At 37.4% G+C, this 19437-nt stretch overlaps 1 protein-coding gene across 3 annotated transcripts in view; it reads right to left on the minus strand.

The window, feature by feature from the left end:
• Positions 1–6891: 6891 nt before the first annotated feature.
• Positions 6892–19437, minus strand: part of LOC106883315 (RNA-binding motif protein, X-linked 2) — a 27199-nt gene continuing 14653 nt past the window's right edge. For 2 of the 3 annotated variants that reach the window (XM_014934278.2, XM_014934277.2), the window contains exons 2-5: positions 12417–12575; positions 11229–11358; positions 10643–10832; positions 6892–8671 (exon numbers count right to left, since the gene is read on the minus strand). In XM_014934278.2, the coding sequence (XP_014789764.1) occupies positions 7431–8671; positions 10643–10832; positions 11229–11358; positions 12417–12575 (1720 nt within the window). In that variant the 3' untranslated portion in view covers positions 6892–7430. Of the gene's footprint in view, positions 8672–10642; positions 10833–11228; positions 11359–12416; positions 12576–15770; positions 15902–19437 lie in introns of those variants that run through there. The other variant, XM_052976773.1, reaches the window with a different exon arrangement.

Below are 19437 nucleotides of genomic sequence, written 5' to 3' on the forward strand. Positions count from 1 at the left end.
CACAAAGCTTGCAAGACGAAGGTTTTCTCTGAGAGGGGACAGCTTTGTGTGAGATGAGAGGTTAAAGTATGAGAGAAGGGACCAGAACAGAACAGGTTTCTTGCCAGAGAGGAGCTGCATGGCTACTCACATTGTAAAAAAAGAGATAAAATATCAGTGGTGAGACGGACTTGTTGAGGGTGAACCCTTAGGGTATGAGGTGAGTGGGGGTAGAATATGGACTGTAGATGAATAGGAGCTGCATTGATATGAGTGAGAGATGGGAAATATAATGAATGAAGAACAAATGTTGAAAGATGTTATTTAGGGAAGATAAAGAAGAGTAGGTGATGACTGCAGAGATTGGGTTGAGTCGAAAGGTGAATGTACTGAATGATGGATAACCTTTCTGCCAGTTCGCCGCCTTATTGAATGATGGATAAGGTTTGGGGGAGTGACAAATAATGAGTTAGGGGGAGGTAAAGGGAGAGATGATTGGTAATACAGAAAGGAGTAGGGTGTGAAGAGCTGCAGATTTGTAATAATGAACAGTAAACTGAGGAGGGGTGAGAGAAAGTGGGCTGTGTGGTGGTGGTGGTGAGGGAAGGTAGGTGAAGTGCATGGTAAGAGTGTAAGATGCATAGTGGTGGAAAAGGAGAGATAGTGTCATGGTATAAAAAGATGATCAATGTGAAATGTGAGTGGAGAAGGACAGTATTAAGAAGTAAAAACGTTCTGAGTAATAAGAAAGACAAGTGGTACCAGGGAAAAGCTGGTGAGGTACACAGGTCTGGTCACATTTTGAGGGCACTGCAGTTCGACTGGTAAAGGAGGGGCCAGTAATAGAGAGATAATGGGTGGTGGGGACGGTTTGAAGAAAAAATTGGGCAAGGAGCCCCAGCTGTGCACATTTATATATTTATATTATGCTTCCAGAATTTCAGTTTTGCCAAGATGGGCAGGTTTTCTTGTATACTGCATATCAGTCATCCAGGTCCTTTGTCATCTCTTCTGTGAAGTTCGGCCTTCATGACTTTATTCTATGTCTTCTTGGGCCTCCTTCTTGCAAAAGCTCTATCCACATTAAGTGATTAGTACTTCTTTATATTAGTTGTTCTCATCTATATGCAACACCTATCCATACCAGCACAATATTTGTGCACACAATACCTGATTCCTGTTATGCTCATTTTCCTCTCTTAACACATTTGTACCTTATTTTTAATGCACACTTATGTCCTCTGCATTCTAGGCCCATGTTTTGCTACCATGCAGCATTGCAATTTTAAAACATGTGAGATACAATTATTTGCTCTTCCTTCTGACTAAAAGAGCTTTGTTGCCAGCAGTGGTAATAGTTCCTTGTGTATGTCAATGCTTACAATCTACTCTGAGCTACTGCTACAGACAGTGACATCATCATTTGTAGCTGGGCTGTAACTGCTAACATTTCCCAATCAACAAATCAGCTGCTAGTTGGAGTTGTTGGCTTTGTATTCGTCTAGAATGAAAAAAAAAAAAAAAAAAATTCTTATTTGAACAATGCATGGCTGTATGGTAAGAAGCTTGCTTCCTAACTACATGGTTCCAGGTTCAGTCCCACTGCGTTGCACCCAAAGCCTTGTGAGTGGATTTGGTAGACAGAAACTGAAAGAAGCCCATCATATATATATATATATATATATATATATATATATGTATGAATATGTTTGTGTCTGTGTTTGTCCCCCAACAATTGCTTGACAACCGATGTTGGTGTTTATGTTCTTGTAACTTAGCGGTTCGGCAAAAAGGTCCGATAGAATAAGTACTAGGCTTACAAAGAATAAGTCCTGGGGTTGGCTTGTGTGACTAAAAGTTGGTGCTCCAGCATGGCTGCAGTCCAATGACTAAATCTAGCAAAAGATATGTTAATAAATATTTATGCAAGCATGGCTGTGTGGTAAAAAGTTTGCATCCCAACCACATGGTTTTGGGTTCAGCCCCACTGAGTGACACTTTGGGCAAATGCCTTCTACTATATAACCTTGGGCTGACCAAAGCCTTGAGAGTGGATTTGTTAAGATGGAAACTGAAAGAAGCCCATCATGTGTGTGTGTGTGTATTTTGTCTACTGACACTGCTTGACAACTGTTGTTGGTTTGTTTATATCCATGTACCTTGGCAGTTCAGCATGGGTGACTGATAGAATAAGTGCTAAACTTTAAGTAAATACTGGGGTGTTATTAAACAAAATCATTCAAGGTGGTGCCCCAGCATTGCCACAGTCTAATGATGGAAACAAGTGACATATAACACACACAGACACAAATAGACGCATACTCAGAACAAATTAACAGTACTTGAGGTGTGATGCAAACAGTTGCACAATCCCTTGTTGATTAACCAAACGAACGAACCTCATTTGTTGAGATTAAAACGAAACCCAAAAGTCAGTCCTAGTCCAAAAGTGAAGACATGACAGGACAGAACATATCCAAAGCAAACTTACCATAAAAAAAAATAAATAAAAAATGAAGAAGTTTTAATAAGCAAACAAACAAAATAAGAAGCATTGAAAGCGGGAAAAAAAACAACAACTTTTCGTTCATAAAGAATCTATCAACAGCAATGACGTATCTTTTATAAAATTATAAACTGACTTTTATTATTTTTCTATATATATATATATGTGTGTGTATATATATATATATATATATATATATATATATATATATATATATTTAAAAATATGAAGAAATAAGTCCAAACTATGGTATTTACATGAAATTTTCTCCCCTTATATCAGGAAGAAGAATGGCTTGGATGTTGAAAAACAAATATGAAGAATATTAATAACTGTTATTGAATTATTATTATTACTACTACTATTACTATTATTATTATTGTTATTATTATTATTAAGGTGGTAAAGCTGGCAGAATTGCAAGCATGCTGAACAAAAATGCTTAGCAGCACTTCGTCCATTTTCATGTTCTGAGTTCAAATTCTGTCAAAGTTAACTTTGCTTTTCATCCTTGTAGGGGAATCAATGAAACAAGTACCAGTCTATCCTGGGGGTTGATGTAATCAACTAAACCCTGCCCCAAAATCTGACACCACTATTAATATTATTAAGGTGGAAAACTGGCAGAATTGTTAGCACACTGGATAAAGTGCTCAGTGGCATTTCACCTATCTCTATGGTCTGAGTTCAAATTCAGCAAAGGTAGGCTTTGGTTTTCATTCTTTTTTGTTTTTGGAGGGGGGGTCAATGAAATAAGTACAAGTACTGGGATCAATGAAACTGACTAGCCCCTCTCCCCAAATTTCAGACCTCGTGCCTATAGTAAAAAAAAGGATCATTATTATAATAACAATTTCTAACATAGGCACAAGGCCACAAAATTTTTAAGGTCAAGAAATATTGACTTATACTAAATCCCAGTACTTGACTGGTTCTATGTGTTAATCCCTTGGAAAGATAAGCGGCAAAGACAGCCTTGCCAGGATTTGAACTCACAAAATGTAAAGGGCATTTTTTGAATTTCCACATGTATCTACAATTATACTAAGATTGTATTCTGACTAATGTTTCTTCCTTTTTTTGCAGTTAAGATCTAGACCAGCCCTAATCATTTTAACATTATACCTCGATTTCTTTAAATCAAAGAAAAATATTTTATCATAATTAAGGTTTTCTACTTTACCAATATAACATCTAATATTTTTAAGAATAACTTCTAACCCTTTAGTATTTAAACGGGCCATATCTGGCCCATATCCGACCCAATTGGCTTACCTGTTCTATGTTCAAAATGGCTAGATCCTGCCTCTCACACCTACCCTACAATGTCATTCTAAATATAAACATTCACATCATTGAAATCTTGAAGCTACAAGATAATGACTGATTAATTCAAAACAATGTGGATAAATAAGCATTGCATTCGACAGAGTAATCTGAATGCTGAAGGATTAGCATCCATATCCTGCCCAAATCTGACCTCTCACATCTACCCTACAATGTCTCTAATAGTGGGGCCCCGGTGTGGGAGTTCAAGGGCTTTTCCATTATTGTCCCCAGATCTACACTGACCCAAAGTAGTAGCACCTGTTAGGGCTAATTACCACAAGAACCACCAGGAGTGAAGCACCCCTAGTAACTGTTAGATTTTCCTTCGAAGAGAATGTAAACTCGTACACCCCACCACTGAAATGCAGCTAGTCTCTGGTCATCTCAACCTCTGTCGTGCCAATGGTTTTATAGATGATTGCTCTGAAAAAAGGGTTTAGTGCTGTGCAACATTTTATCCACCCAAAACAAATTCATGCACAGAAACTTCTTGGACTCTTGGAACGTTTGCACGGACTGTGTCTAAAAAGTGGTCTTACTTTTATATATATATATATATTAGAAATGATCCATTTCTAAATCTCTCAGAGAGACTTGATAAAGCAGTTGTATACTGTCAACTTAATGTGACAGTCCCAATAAGGGAATCATACTACTGCTATTTAGCCCTAGGAAGCTGGACTGCTTCCTGTCGGCCTTGACACATTTCCTGTGTCCTTATGCTTACGAGGGGGAGACAAGCACCTCCACCCAGCCTAGCCTGCATTCAGGGACATGTTTCTGAGGTTTTGCTTGTCATCAGCCTGAAGTAGCATGACTAGCTGGCTGAAGATGCCTGTCAAGCTCTCGTAAACATATATATTTCTAGTGAAACACATTCACTGATTACAAAAATTAGAAATGATCCATTTCTAAATCTCACTGAGAGACTTAAGCAGAGACTTACAACTACTATATATATATGCCTATAATAGGACATCTACCCGCTAGAAAGAGTAGCAAAAAACTAGATATAATTTTATCTAGCTAAATAGCTGGAAACTATGGTACAGAGTGTAGACTGGTAAAAATGTTTTTATTTTTCATTCTCTTTCGAAATTATCCCTATTTTTGTGGTATAGAGTTTTTTGCTACTCTTTCTAGCGGGTAGATGTCCTATTATAGGCATCTCTATATTTTAAATGAATAATATATATGTAGTCTATTGACTAATTTTTTATTCTCGCTGGACCACTGGTGGTAGATTAAATTTCTAAAATTTATTTTGCTGCCCTATGATTAATATATATATATATATGTAGAGAGAGAGAGAGAGAGGCAATTATGCAGATAAACAAATTAGATATAACACCTTGGATTTGATATAAAAATATCTATATATTTATACATGCATTTTCTACCCTGACGATGGAAGCTCAATTTATCCACTATTTATTTGCTTCTGTTACTGGCTGCATATTCTGGTGAACTAAATCTACCAACATTATGACGGATCTCAGAGCCCCCAGAAATAGCTGTTGGACTTGTAACACCTTACTTCCTGCCTCCCCTTGAATTTTCTCTGTCATTTGTAACTCTGCATAAATTCGACCGATTAAGATATTAACATCTATATATTTATACTTAAGTATTTGTCTGAAAATCTTCAGGCTTTGCTTTCTAATATGCTTGCACGTGTGCACACACACACACACACGTTTCCAAATTATGGTTGGTAGGGATACAGAATCCAAGTGGGCACTATAGTCGCATGTACCAGTTATTAATGCTGGCTAACTTCTGTAAGTGTATAAAAAACTCCAGTTAGTTTGATTTACTAACTTCAGTCTGTCTTCACATCGGTAAATCCATATGTCTCTATAGAAACTGCATCTTTCTGGTAGAGAAAATAATGAATTTATAATAAAGGAGAATAGAGACTTACATCCAGTTTTATTCAGCAGTTAATTATTTCTTTTCATAATTAACTGCTGAATAAAACTGGATATAAATCTCTACTCTCCTTTATTGCAAATTTATTATATATATATGTATTTTGTATATTAAGTCCAAGTTGTTATATATAATTTGTTCATTTGCATAATTCCTTCCATATCTGATCACTTGGATTTGTTTTATAGCCACTCTTTACCCCGTGGAATTGGTCCCTCATAAAGACATCGGAGCCTAAGTTCGAATCATTTGTCAACTAAATGTTTTCTATACTGAGGATCTATGGATCTCATCTGTTGACTATATATATATAGGTTATCACAGCTGGTGCCTCACATTTAGTTATTTGAATTTCTTGTTCCCAACTATATATAAGGATGACCACTACATCTGTTCTTTAGGTAAAGACCTGACTTTAGCTGTGCGTACAAATATTGCATATGTGGTGTATATAATTTAGATGAATCATAGCAGTGGAGTGACATTAAAAATTTGTTAGCCAAAGAAATTGGATGACAGAGACAAAAGTTTGTGAAACACTGCTTCAGCATCTTGATTGTTGTACAGTCATAGGCCAGCTGTGATCACACAGACTGATAATTTAGGTATTCCAGCCATGACGATCCTATCTTTTTTTGTCCAAATGTTATTCCTTATTCATATTTTTTCATTTGGGTTTTTAATTCATTTTCAAATAATTTTTTTTTGTTATGAGAAGCTTATCATGTGTGTGTGTACCCTTGTCTAGACATAACTTGATGGTTGTAAATGAGCATCACTGGTCATACAAGCAGGGTTGATCTTTTCCAGTCTTCAGTGAAAAGACATGTTTAGCTTTGGGAACAATATTCCCTCTTGTTCAGAAACAGGTGAGGGTTGGCAACAGGAAGAGGAACCAACCATGGAAAAGTGGACGTTAAATGATGACGATGACAATGAAGAATCAGACAGGATATAGCCTGAGAATAGGGAATGTGAAACTTGAATAACTAGATCTAAGGTGCCAGCTGTAATAAACATAAATAACTCTTGCCTGCGCCTATGGACACTATATATATATAAAAAGATGATGTGAAAATTAAAATGTAGTGAAATAGCATTAGTTTAAAATGCACACATCAGCACAGAGAGAGAAAGAGAGAGAGTTTATGAATTGATGAGAGTTTTTTTAATCAATCTAAGAATCTCCATTCTTTGCACTTTAGTTCTGTAAATAAACTATTTATTCAAAGAAGTCTTAGTTTTTTTTCTTCTGAAGTCACAGAAGATTAAAAAATTTTTTGCTGACACAGAAACAGATGTTTGTGTGTGTGTATGTAACTGAGTGTGCATGTGCCTAATGATATCCATCAATGTATATTTTTGAAAAAAAAAAAAATTTTTTTCAACATGAAAAATATGCATGTGTGAAAGGTGGGAGGTGGGGTGACAGGGAGATGGTGGTTAACACTACCATGTAACCATAATGATTTAAGAAACAATATGAAATCTTTTCACTGGAAGGTTGTATTCTTTTTCTTTTGCTTGTATAAAACCAGATTTACTTAGCTTTCAATAAATTATAATCAAGGTCATCTTAGAAAGCTAACAAATTTTATATAACATGCTTTTTGTTGATTTTTTTTAATAGAAATTTCAATTTTGTTTTTGTTTCTGTTTAAAATCCTAAGGTCTCTGATAAAGGCTATCGCTCTCTCCTTTCATAAGGCCGGTCGCTGCGTTTTCTGTCACGCTCATACTCGGGTTTCCTGTTGTAGTTGCGTTCCCTAGAGTCATCACTGAGTCGATACGATCGTTCTCTGCGATAGTCTTCCCCACCAACCCTCACGTGGTCTGTGCTTGGCCCATCAGAATAGTTCCGACTTCTCTCTGTACCAGTACGGATCCTTTCCGTGTAATTTCTGTCTCTTTGCGGGTAAACACGTTCCCGCTCCACGTAAAGAGTGCCTCTTTGTCTGTAGTTTGTTGTTTCTCTCTGCAGGTAACCGGTGTCTCTTGACTGAAACCTTCCGTCTCGCTGTGAATAGCTCTCGTCTCTTTTCCCATGTCGATTGTCTCTAGAATAATTGTCGTCTCTCTGAGAGTAACCGGAGTTTCTCGGTTGATAATTGCTGTCCCGTTGAGGGAACCCAGTTTCTCCTCCTCTATGGGCATAGTTGGGGTCTCTTGGAGGAAAGACAGGATCTCTGAGTAAGCCGGTACCGCCTTCCCGTGGCGGATAGCCACCTTCTCGTTGTACATAAACACCTCCACCCCTCGATGGATAGGTTCCTCTCCCATAGCCAGACTCACGCCGTGCATAGACATCCTCTCGGCCACGATAGCTCTCGCCACGCGTTGAATACCTGGACACTCGGTCAGACTCCCTCACCTCTTCCCTGTACTCGTCTTGTTCATAATCTCTGAATTCTTGTCTCTCTTTGTGTGGTGAACGAATCCCGTAGGTAGTGTGTCGTACCCCGTCAAATCTGTTGCTCCACGAATTGGTAAACCTATCATTGTTATTCCTGCTGTATTCTCTCCGGCCGTCAAATCTGTTGTCCTGTGGGCGGACACGGTTGCCAGCATCTCCATACGTATTTGATGAAGACGAGGCTACAAACCGTGACTTGGAATCGTATTTTTCATTGCAGTCATTGTATTTCCGCTTGGGGCAAAACGGTGCCTTCGTGCTTAGGTTGTTGTTGTTGTTTGTTCTGCGGGAGGGGACAGGATGTTGCGAATACTTGTTCATGGTTGAATTTGGAGATTCTGCATGGCCTCTGTGAGTTACTTCAACATCGGATACATAAGCACCGGAACTTGCACCAACTTGAGAATTACTGCTCGATTTAGACGAAGAATCATCCGAATCTTCTCTTTTGGATTCAGATTTCTTTTTCTTGCGCTTTTTGGACTTTTTCCGAATTTTGCGTTCAAGTTTATCTGAAAATAGAAATAGGTGAATTAATATCATCAGAAACAATATATATTTTCAAGAAGTTAAAAAAAATAAAACACCATGGGTAAGAAGCTTGCTTCCTAAATACATGGTTCTGATCAAAACTTTTTTCGGTGATTTCTATTGATGGAAACTGAAAGAAGCTTGTCATGTGTGTGTGTGTTACTGCCTCCTTGCCATGAAATCGTGTGATAGTTGAAAACAAATGTTATTGTCATGCAAGTGGAGTCTTTCATTCATCTTGAAACAGGAAAGGGTTGGAGATAAGAAACGATATCTGGCTATAGAAAATCTGTGTCAACAAATTCTGTCCAACCCATGCAAGCATGGAAGAGTCGATGATAAGATATTAATGATAATAAATAGGTGTGTGTGTGTGTGTGTTTTATATGTATATACATATATATATATAGGCATAGGCGTGGCAGTGTGGTAAGAAGCTCACATACCAACCACTTGGGTTCAAGATTCAGTCTTACTGCGTAACACCTTGGGCAGGTGTCTTCTACTATAGCCTTGAGCCAACCAAAGCCCTGTGAGTGGATTTGGTAGATGAAACTGAAAGAAATCTGTCATATATATATGACAGGTTTATATCATCATCACTGTTTAACGTCCGCTTTCCATGCTAGCATGGGTTGGATGATCTGACTGAGGACTGGTGAAACCAGATGGCTACACCAGGCTTCAATCTGATTTGGCAGAGTTTCTACAGCTGGATGCCCTTCCTAAAGCCAACCACTCCGAGAGTGTAGTGGGTGCTTTTATGGCACGAAGGCCAGTCAGGCGGTTCTGGCAACGGCCACATACACACATATAGACCGATATATGAATGTGTGTCTCTTTGCTCCCCCGCCCACTGCTTGACAACTGGTGGTGGTGTGTTTACAACTATAACTTAGCAATTTGGCAAAAGAGACCAACAGAATAAGTACGAGGTTTAAAAAAAAAAGTACTGGGTTGATTCACTCAACTAAAAATTTATATATATATGTCTTTCAAGTGTTTTAATTTTTACATTTTATGAATTGGGATTTTCTCTGGATTTTCGTTTTGCTGCTTTCAGTTTTTGAGCATAACAGTTAATGCTTCAAGTAGTGAGTCAGAATTGTGTGATATTATTAATCTTTTAATTAGAGAAAGATACACAGGACATAGATAAAATGATTAGAGCAATATTTCAGGATCATTTACAAAGGCTTTCTGTCTATGTGATGTCTAGGTTTTTATTGATTCTGAGCAGGACTGGAGTTATCATGCACTTGATATTGCATTGATGATTTCAATGGTAAATGATACTGGTTAGAAGAAAGAAAGAAAGAAAGAAAGAAAAACCCCTATTAATTTACTGATATCTAAATATTTTATAATTCTGTGTGTGTTGAGAGGCCCCACCTGCTCAAATACTCCCAATTAGCTGAAGGGGCATTTCTCTTTTCCTTTTCTGATATTGCAAGTTACTTGGTGGTCTCACTAGTGTCAGTGGCATGAAAAAAAGCTCCCAGCACAAACTGGTTGGCATTAGGAAGGGCATCGTACTGTAGAAACCATGCTGAACCCTTGGCATGGGTCCTACAACTCACTAGATCCTGTGAAAATGTCTAACCCATGCCAGCACGAAAGACAAACATTAAATGATGATGACGACATCTTCCCAGACGAAAACTGCAACTTCTGGCTTTTCAACTATGCACATAGATTAAGTATGGTGTATTGATAGAACTAGCTTGTATGTGTGTGTATATATATATATATATATATATATATATACACAGGGTGTCCACAAAGTCTGGGTACATGGAGATTAACACACACTTTAAGAAATTATTAATTTCTTATATTTAATTGTTTATGTTATGATTTTATTTACTCCATGTACCCAGACCTTGTGGACACCCTGTATATGATCTGTTTCCTGTATGTGTGTAATTTAGAATCATTTCAATCTGTTTTACCTTTCTTTGTTCTTTTTGGCGGAGAGGGAGGGGAATCTTTGACTTCCCCTTCTTCTGAAGACGAGGAGTCTTGAATTTTAGGAGCACAACCTTCAATCCGTAATTTCTTCACAGTGTTGCTCTCTTCCCCAGTATCTTTTGGTTGTCGGTAATTTTCAACATGGTTTACCCGTATTGTGCGACTTAGTATCTACAATACATGGAAAAAAGAAAGAAAAGGGCTTGAAAAAAAAGCAAAAAAGATTTTCAATATCTTATGAGAAGATTTAACCTTTTAGCATTTAAAACAGCCATGTCTGGCCCAAATATTCTACTTGTTTTATGTTCAAACTATCTTGATCTGGCTTATCGTACCTAACTTACAATCTCATTCTAAAAATAAAACAATCACATCATTGAACTCTCAAAGCCACAAGATAATGCTTGATTAATTCAAAATGTCCAAGGAGGAATATATACACCAGAGAATCGGCCCTATGATCCTTATGGAGTAATGTGGATCAATCAAGGGACCACGTGGTGATAAGCTCACTGGTTTGTGCTAATATTTGATAAAATCATAGGTATGGAGGAGTAGTTCACTTACCTTTATACCGTTAAGGTTGTCAACAGCCAGAACTGTACTTCTTTGGTCTTCATAGCAGAGAAAGCCATAGCCCAATGACTGACCAGTTTTCTTATCCCGAACCAGGTTAATGTTCACAACTTCACCATATCTAAAATTAGACATCAATGAAATAACAATGAATCAGGGAGTTTGTGTTGACCAAGTGATTAACTGTTATGTTATAAACTCAGACATTTCCATTTTCTTGGTTCTAGAATACAAAACTTCATCAATATTATCATCATTTAACCCTTTTGTTACTGTATATATTCTGAGATGCTCTGTGTTTCTTTCAATTAATTTTAAATATAATAAAGAATTTAGTAAAATAACTTAGTTATCGTTAAGTTAGTGTTAGGAACATAGATTGTGACTAAGGTTTGGGGGAAGATTTTAATTCAAAACTTATGAAAACAAGACATTTGTACTTAGAGCCAGAGCTAGTTTCAGTTGGGTTGCTTTCCATGCTGGCATGGGTTGGACAGTTTGACATGGAGCTGTCCAGACTCCAATTGTCTGTTGTGTCATGGTTTCTATGGATGGATGCCCTTCCTAATGCCAACCACTTAAGAAAGTGTGCTGGGTGCTTTTTACGTGTCACATTCATATTTAAACTGAAACATTACACCATAATTTTACATGCAAGAACCCATTAACCCTTTTGATACCAACCCACCTCGGAACTCCGATTCTCAGATGCAAAATTCCTGATCTAACCCTTTAGCATTCAGATTATGACGAAGTTATTTTACTAAATGCCTCATTACATTCAAAAGTAATTGAAACAAAGGCAACATATTTCAACAGAAATATGGTAATGAAAGGATTAAGTTATGTCCCAAATATAGTGACTAAGTTATAATGGCAAATATAGTTAAATCCTTCTAAATTTTCGATTATTTAAAAAATTAATAGAAATACATTGGCATTTTGTTTCATTAGAAACAATGTCAGAAAATACTTTTGGAGTTAGCTTTCCACTTGAAGAATCAAGTAATCAAGTTTAAAGGGAATAATAATCATTTCCTTCAATTTCTAGATAGAAGCAAATAGAAAATAACATTTACTGACCAAACACAAAAAAACTATTACAATTTTATTACACAGTGTAATACATCTTACATTCAACACACACACACACACACACAGACCAAACATAAGACTTACTGTGAAAATACGCAGATCACATCTCCTTCTGTCAAATCATAAGGGAGTCCACCAATAAATATCCAGGCACTGTCTTTGTACTGGTCGTGCCAAGATTTTTTGCCAACTAAACCCAATTCTAGTTCCTTTTGACTAAGTTTCTGGATGTTCTTCACATTCCTTTAAAGAAACAAAAATAAGATATATATATATAGTTACAGGCGTAGCTGTGTATAGACGCAGAGATGACTGTGTGTTCAGAAGTTTGCTTCTCAACCACATGGTTCTGGACTCAGTCCTACTGTGTGGCACCTTGCGCAAGTGTCTTCTACTATAGCTTCAGGCTGACCAAAGCCTTGTCGGTGGATTGGGTAGAGGGAAACCGAAAGTAGCCAGTCGTATATGTGTACGTCTTTGCGTCTGTTTGTCCCACACCATTGCTTGACAACTGGTGATGGTGTCTCAGGGCTACACTGATACTTTGGCATCACCTTCAAGAGATTTCTCAGTTGATTATATTTATCTCTTCTATTTACGGAACAACTGAATTCACCTTTGCATAAAGCGACAAAACACAATAAGGCAGTTTGTTCAATGATCTGATGATGAAACATGTGATAAACCAGATATATATGAGGAGTTGGATATATATATATATATATATATATATACACACATATGTATATATGACGAGCTGCTGTTTACCAAAATTCACAAAGCAATTGTCACTAGTTAGCCTGAGATTCAGACAGAAGACACTTGCTTAAGATGTGTAGTGTAATCAAATTTGGAAACGTGTGGTTAGGAAATTGTACTCTTTAACCACACAGCCATGCCTGTATAATAATTAAAACAAATTAATTAATTAATTAACAATGAACATCTTTTTATATTATAAAATTTGTTAATATAAGAGCGATGTATGTACATGAATAATGTGTTCAGAGGAGTGAGAAGAAAGAGAAACAGGAAATGGAGAGAGAGAGAGAGGGGGGAGGGAGAGAGAGAGAGAGAGAGTAAGAATGGAGATTCAATATATGACCAACAAATAAGAAAACAATGCTATTTCATTTGCCAATTAGAGAAAATGTCATGTTGACATATTAGTATGCTTAGGCACATTGTATCCCATTGAGAGGGAGAAAACTCACATGGCGACATGCTGTACCTACAGCATGCTAAAGGTTAACTCATCATTATCATTTCATCGTCTACATTTCCATGCTATCATAGGTCAGATGCAGGGTTGGACTTAATGTATGGGCCAATACAAGCTATGGCTCAGGAGTCCCTCTAACTCAAAGCCTAAAAGTTGGAGTTAAAAATTAAAAAAAAATATTTATAGCAATGAAACAAATCATTTGTAATTCTTTTTTTACTTGTTTAAATGTTTTTTCATTCAACACAGTTTTATTAAATTTATCAAACCCTCTTTTGGTCTATTGGGTCATTTTAGAGCTAAAAATTCATTAAATTTAACTGAGTCCCCCTGAATCCACCAAGGCCATTAAAAATCTTTGGGGCCACTTCAAACTGTTTTGGATCCCTAGATGAAATGAGGCACTCTTTATTATCTTATGTTTTGAATTAGCAATATTGTAGAGGTCCCACTAGGTCTACAACCAGCCCAGGTCAGATTAGAGTACACTGTTTGGCAAGAGACTGATAGAATAAGTATCAGGCTTTAACAGAAAAAAGTACTGAGGTCGATTTGTGTGACTAAAATTCTTCCAGCATGGCCACATTCTAATGACTGAAACAAGTAAAAGACTAGAATGTCTCTGACCATAGTTACGCTGGATCAGGGTTCACTCAGATCTAGACAACAAGAAGATGTGGTTGGAGTAAGAATACAAATTAAAACATCACTGATCAACATAAACTGACTTTACAGAAGTGGGACCATAATTTTAGGTCTACTGTAGTGGTGTCTTGTTGTGTTTCTGGACATAGTTTGCCCAGCTATTAGGAAAATGTACCATATTATAGGTGATGTACTACCAACAGAGTTGTTACATTGTTAGATAGCATGCTTTGCAATATTTCTTTACACTCTTAGAGTTTTGAGTTCAAGCCCCACCAAGGTCAACAATCTTTCATCCTTTCAGTGATGGATTAGCAGAATTGTCAGAGCACGATAGAGGATGCTTTATGGAATTTTCCTGGGTTCAAATCTCACCTCCTGTCACGAGGGGTGGGGTGGGGAGAGGAAAGAACCCCAGCAATATTTTTGTTAGGAGTTGTGATCAACAGATAGCATGAGAACTGGAGAAACGAATTGAAACATAGTTTCCTTGGTTTGACCAGAATATCAGCTGTGATCACCCCCAACAAATCCTCAAACTGTTAGTAAAGACAGACTTGTATTCTGTATTGGTGGGCAGATAGCAGAGCTGGTAGAGTATCATGTAAAATGCATTGAGGAATTTATGGGCTACATTCAGACTTCAATTACTGCCCAGGTTTCATAAATACCTGCTGACAGAAAAAAATACTGGAGTCAAATGCTATTGACCATAATCTAGGGAACCAGTCAAAGAATCTACATAGGAAATACTGTTTTACGATCTGGGGCACTGCTGCTACAAAGCGCACAAACCTCAAAATGAAGGCCATCACACTGTAGTATCTGGCCCAAAGATGCAACATCTCCTTTCTCTGCCCTATTTTGTTATTACTACCATGCTTCTGCTTCTCTGAAGTAGCTAGTTGCATATCACCTTCATCAGTTTCTCCTCTACTATATCTCACACTTCAGGGCAAGTTACTTATCTCACCCCAACCTATCCTTCAACACCACCAGAGCTTTAGTTCTCTGAAATTTATACTCCATTCACATTTTCCCAGTAGACATTCACTTTCAAATGTTCAATTCAACATAAACCAGAATGGTTGTTCTCTGTAGTCTCTCAGAAAGCCTACAAAGACTAGAAGAGGGAACAACCCTTTTGCAGGAAGTAAACATTAAAAGAATAATAACCCCTGCCCCCTCTTATCTGCTTCATGCAATGAAACTGGAGCCAGCTGTCAGCCCTCAAAAAGCTCTTGTGAAACAGGATGCAGTTCATATTTCATCATATAGGCACAGGAGTGGCTGTGTGGTAAGTAGCTTGCTTACCAACCACATGGTTCCGGGTTCAGTCCCACTGCGTGGCACCTTGGGCAAGTGTCTTCTACTATAGCTTTGGGCTGACCAAAGCCTTGTGAGTGGATTTGGTAGACGGAAACTGAAAGAAGCCCATCATATATATGCATATGTATGTGTGTGTATATGTTTGTCCCCCAACATCGCATGACAACCGATGCTGGTGTGTTTACGTCCCTGTAACTTAGCAGTTCGGTAAAGGATACCGATAGAATAAGTACTAGGCTTACAAAGAATAAGTCCCGGGGTCGATTTCTTCGACTAAAGGCGGTGCTCCAGCATGGCCACAGTCAAATGACTGAAACACATAAAAGAGTATATGCATAAGATGACATAGATATTTCATATTATAAATTATTAGGGTAGCTGAATCAATGGGTTAATTTATTTATAATTATATTGCTGATTATAGGTTAACAGGCTTTATCACTGGTTCAGTTCATTTCTCATGTCAAAAGTGTCTGTGCAAATCAAGCAGATTAAATACCACAAAGTATTGGGTCATTCCATAAATAATGCAGCTATTTTCAACTGCATGAACCAAAAGTCGTTGGGGACAGGATAGACTACCTGCATCAACTTCCTATAAAAGCAGGTAGTAATTTTATCTTGTCCTTATTCTTAGTGCAAGTTTTGAAGAGTGCAGTTCGATTTTAACAGTTATTTTTTCAAAGCTGTAGTGGAAGTGACAAAGGAGCATATTCAGCATATTTTTAGCTTTGTGAGTTCAATAAAGGCAACAACGCAACGGAAAGTGCAAGGAATATTAATTATGGAGATCGGACAATAAGTGTAAGCAAGTGTCAACACTGGTTCCAGAAATTCTGAGCTAAAAACTACAGCCTAGAAGATGAGCCTCATCCTGGACGATCTGTAGAGCTTGATGAGGACATCCTGCAAACCCTGGTGGAACAAAATCCCATTGTAACTGTTGAGGAACTAACAGAGAAGCTTGGATTTGGTCATTCAACTAATCATCAACAGCTGCGTGCCATTGGAAAAGTCAGCAAATTGGGTCAATGGGTTCCTCACAAACTTTCCGAGTCTAATCGCATGCAGAGAGTGAATGTGTGCTCTTCTTTGCTGCCACATCTCACGAATGAACCTTTTTGGGATTGAATAGTGACTGGTGACGAGAAATGGGTTCTCTATAAAAATGTCAAATGCTGAAGACAGTAGGTAGGGAAAAGGAGAAACACTGGCACCCCAGGCTAAAGAAGGTCTTCATCCATGTAAGGTGTTGTTATCTGTTTGGTGGGATATGAAAGGTTTAGTCCTCTTTGAACTTTTAAATCCAAACCAAACGATAACAAAGGAGATCTACTGTGAGCAGCTTGAGCGGCTTAAGTCAGCGCTAGAAGAAAAACGACCATCTTTGGTTTCAAATGAAAGGTTTTCTTTCATCTGGATAATGCTCGGCCACATACAGTAAAGATGACATTCCAAAGGCTGGAATAGTTTGAATGGAAAATGATGACCCACCCACGATATTCATTGGACATTGACCCATCTGATTATCATTTATTCTGCAAAATCATTTGGACGGAAAAATATGAACTCTGTAGATGAGGTCAGAACAGTACTGGAAGAGTATTTTTTGCTATGGACAAGTGAATTTTGGAAGAGGGGCCTTGCAAGTTTACCAGATACAAGGAAGGGCATTGTAGAAAACGAAGGAGGTTGTTTTTTGGGATTGTGATTGTTTTTTGTGACATTCTAATCACACACACACAATGGCATCCTGCATGGTTTTCCCCTCTCAAATTTCACAAAGTATTGGTTATCCTAGGGTGATAGTGGAAGACACTGTACTACTGTGCAGTGAGATCAAATCAGGAAGCACATGGTTGTAAAACAAACATTTATGCACACAGCCATGGGTGTCCCTGACATGAAACTATGAGTCTACCAAGATGTAGCAGAATAGTGATACTAACAGAAACACAAATCAATATATATATTAGCAACAGAGGCAGTATTAATACTGAAAGGTAATATTTATTCCCACCTGAATGTGGATGTTAGAAAAACTATACTGCGGTAGATATCATGAGATAAATTCTCACATTAGCTTTTGGTACAAAATGCTCTCTGTCATTAATATTTTTTAACAAGCCCACCGGTTAATTGTAACACCAGTGCTTGTTCTGGCACTGTTTTTCTATATATCGCTGACAGAGACAGGCTGCTATTTCTAGCGGCTGAGCATTCATCATTGGACAAGAAAGGTTGAAATTGTGATCTGGTGGTCCTGGTGCTGGAGATAGTGGGGATTTATCTCCCTGCTAGTGATATGAAATCCATTTTGCTCTATCACATTAAAATTTTTCCCAAACTCAAATGACCATTTTTCACCATATCTAAGGATAGAATTGGTTAAATCAAATGCAGCTGGACATAATGTTGAAAACATAACTTTTCAATATCATTGAAAGTAAATGCAACTACAAAAGTGGAAACAAGTCATATCGACAGAAATGTTCCTTATACAATTAGATGTTAATAAACATCACATTCCTGTGGCTCTTGACATTATACATGTCCCATGTTTGTGGAATTTTCCTGCAGATATGCTTATGCTGTGCTTGATTTAGTATAAATATAATTGCAAACCAGGAGAGTCAGGCTTTGTTGAACCTTTAACTACTTCTTATGAAAATTGGTATTATGAATGCTCCCTTAATGTTTTAATTGTGAGGTCACAAGGGTCAAGCTTTGTCAAAGAGCTGTATATACTCTTTGCCGTCACAAATCTGCATTTGCTCACTTTATAACTCTTTTACTTGTTTCAGTCATTTGACTGGGGCCATGCTAGAGCACCGCCTTTTAGTCGAGCAAATCGACCCCCAGGACTTATTCTCGGTAAACATAGTACTTATTCTACCGGTCTCTTTTGCCGAACCGCTAAGTTACGGGGACGTAAACACAGACACACACACACACACATATATATATATATATATATATACATACAACGGGCTTCTTTCAGTTTCCACCTACCAAATCCACTCACAAGGCTTTGGTTGGCCCGAGGCTATAGTAGAAGACACTTGCCCAAGGTGCCACGCAGTGGGACTGAACCCGGAACCATGTGGTTGGTAAGCAAGCTACTTACCACACAGCCACTCCTGTTGACAATTCTGAAAAAGATTTTCCCAGATGACAACTGGCTCGAATACGTTTTGTATTTCAGAAATGGTGTGTGTGTGTGTGTGTGTGGTGATCAAGTAAGTTTCATATGTCAAAGTACAGAGTACTCAATACAATAAATATAAACTTTATTATGATTATAGATCACCTGTGAATCTGCATTACTCAGTGTCAAAGATACTCAAGGTGGCTGAGTACTTATTGACAAGTTTTTCCAACTGAATAGAAAATTTAATTTTTTAACATCACAATTATCCATTTTCCAGCCTAACTAAGAATAAACTGAAGATCGATCAATCAATATTTTTTATTGATAATTTAGGCATTACAGAGTTAAGCTGAAAGTAAGATACAATTATTTCACTTTAACCTCTTATAATTTTTTGAATCTTCTAGCATTCAGATTATTGTCAAATGCATTGCTTATTTATTCACATTGTTTTGAATAATCACACACTTTCTTGTATCTTGTAGCTTCAAGATTTTGATGTGGCTGTTCATTTTTAGAATGACATTGTAGGTTAGGTGTGAGAGGCTGGATCTGGCCAGTTTGAACATAAAATAGGTAGAATATTTGGGCCAGATATGGCTGGTTTAAATGCTAATGGGTGAATTGTTTTTAAGATTATATATAAATGCAAAGAAAAAAAAAACAGGAAAAATAACAAAAGTCAAAGGGATGTACACAGTGAATGTATTAGATTGATGCTCAGAGAAAGGTTTAAGATAGGAAAAAAAAAAAAAGGA

Source organism: Octopus bimaculoides, chromosome 25, assembly GCF_001194135.2.
Source record: "Octopus bimaculoides isolate UCB-OBI-ISO-001 chromosome 25, ASM119413v2, whole genome shotgun sequence".
NCBI classification, from domain to species: Eukaryota; Metazoa; Mollusca; class Cephalopoda; order Octopoda; family Octopodidae; genus Octopus; species Octopus bimaculoides.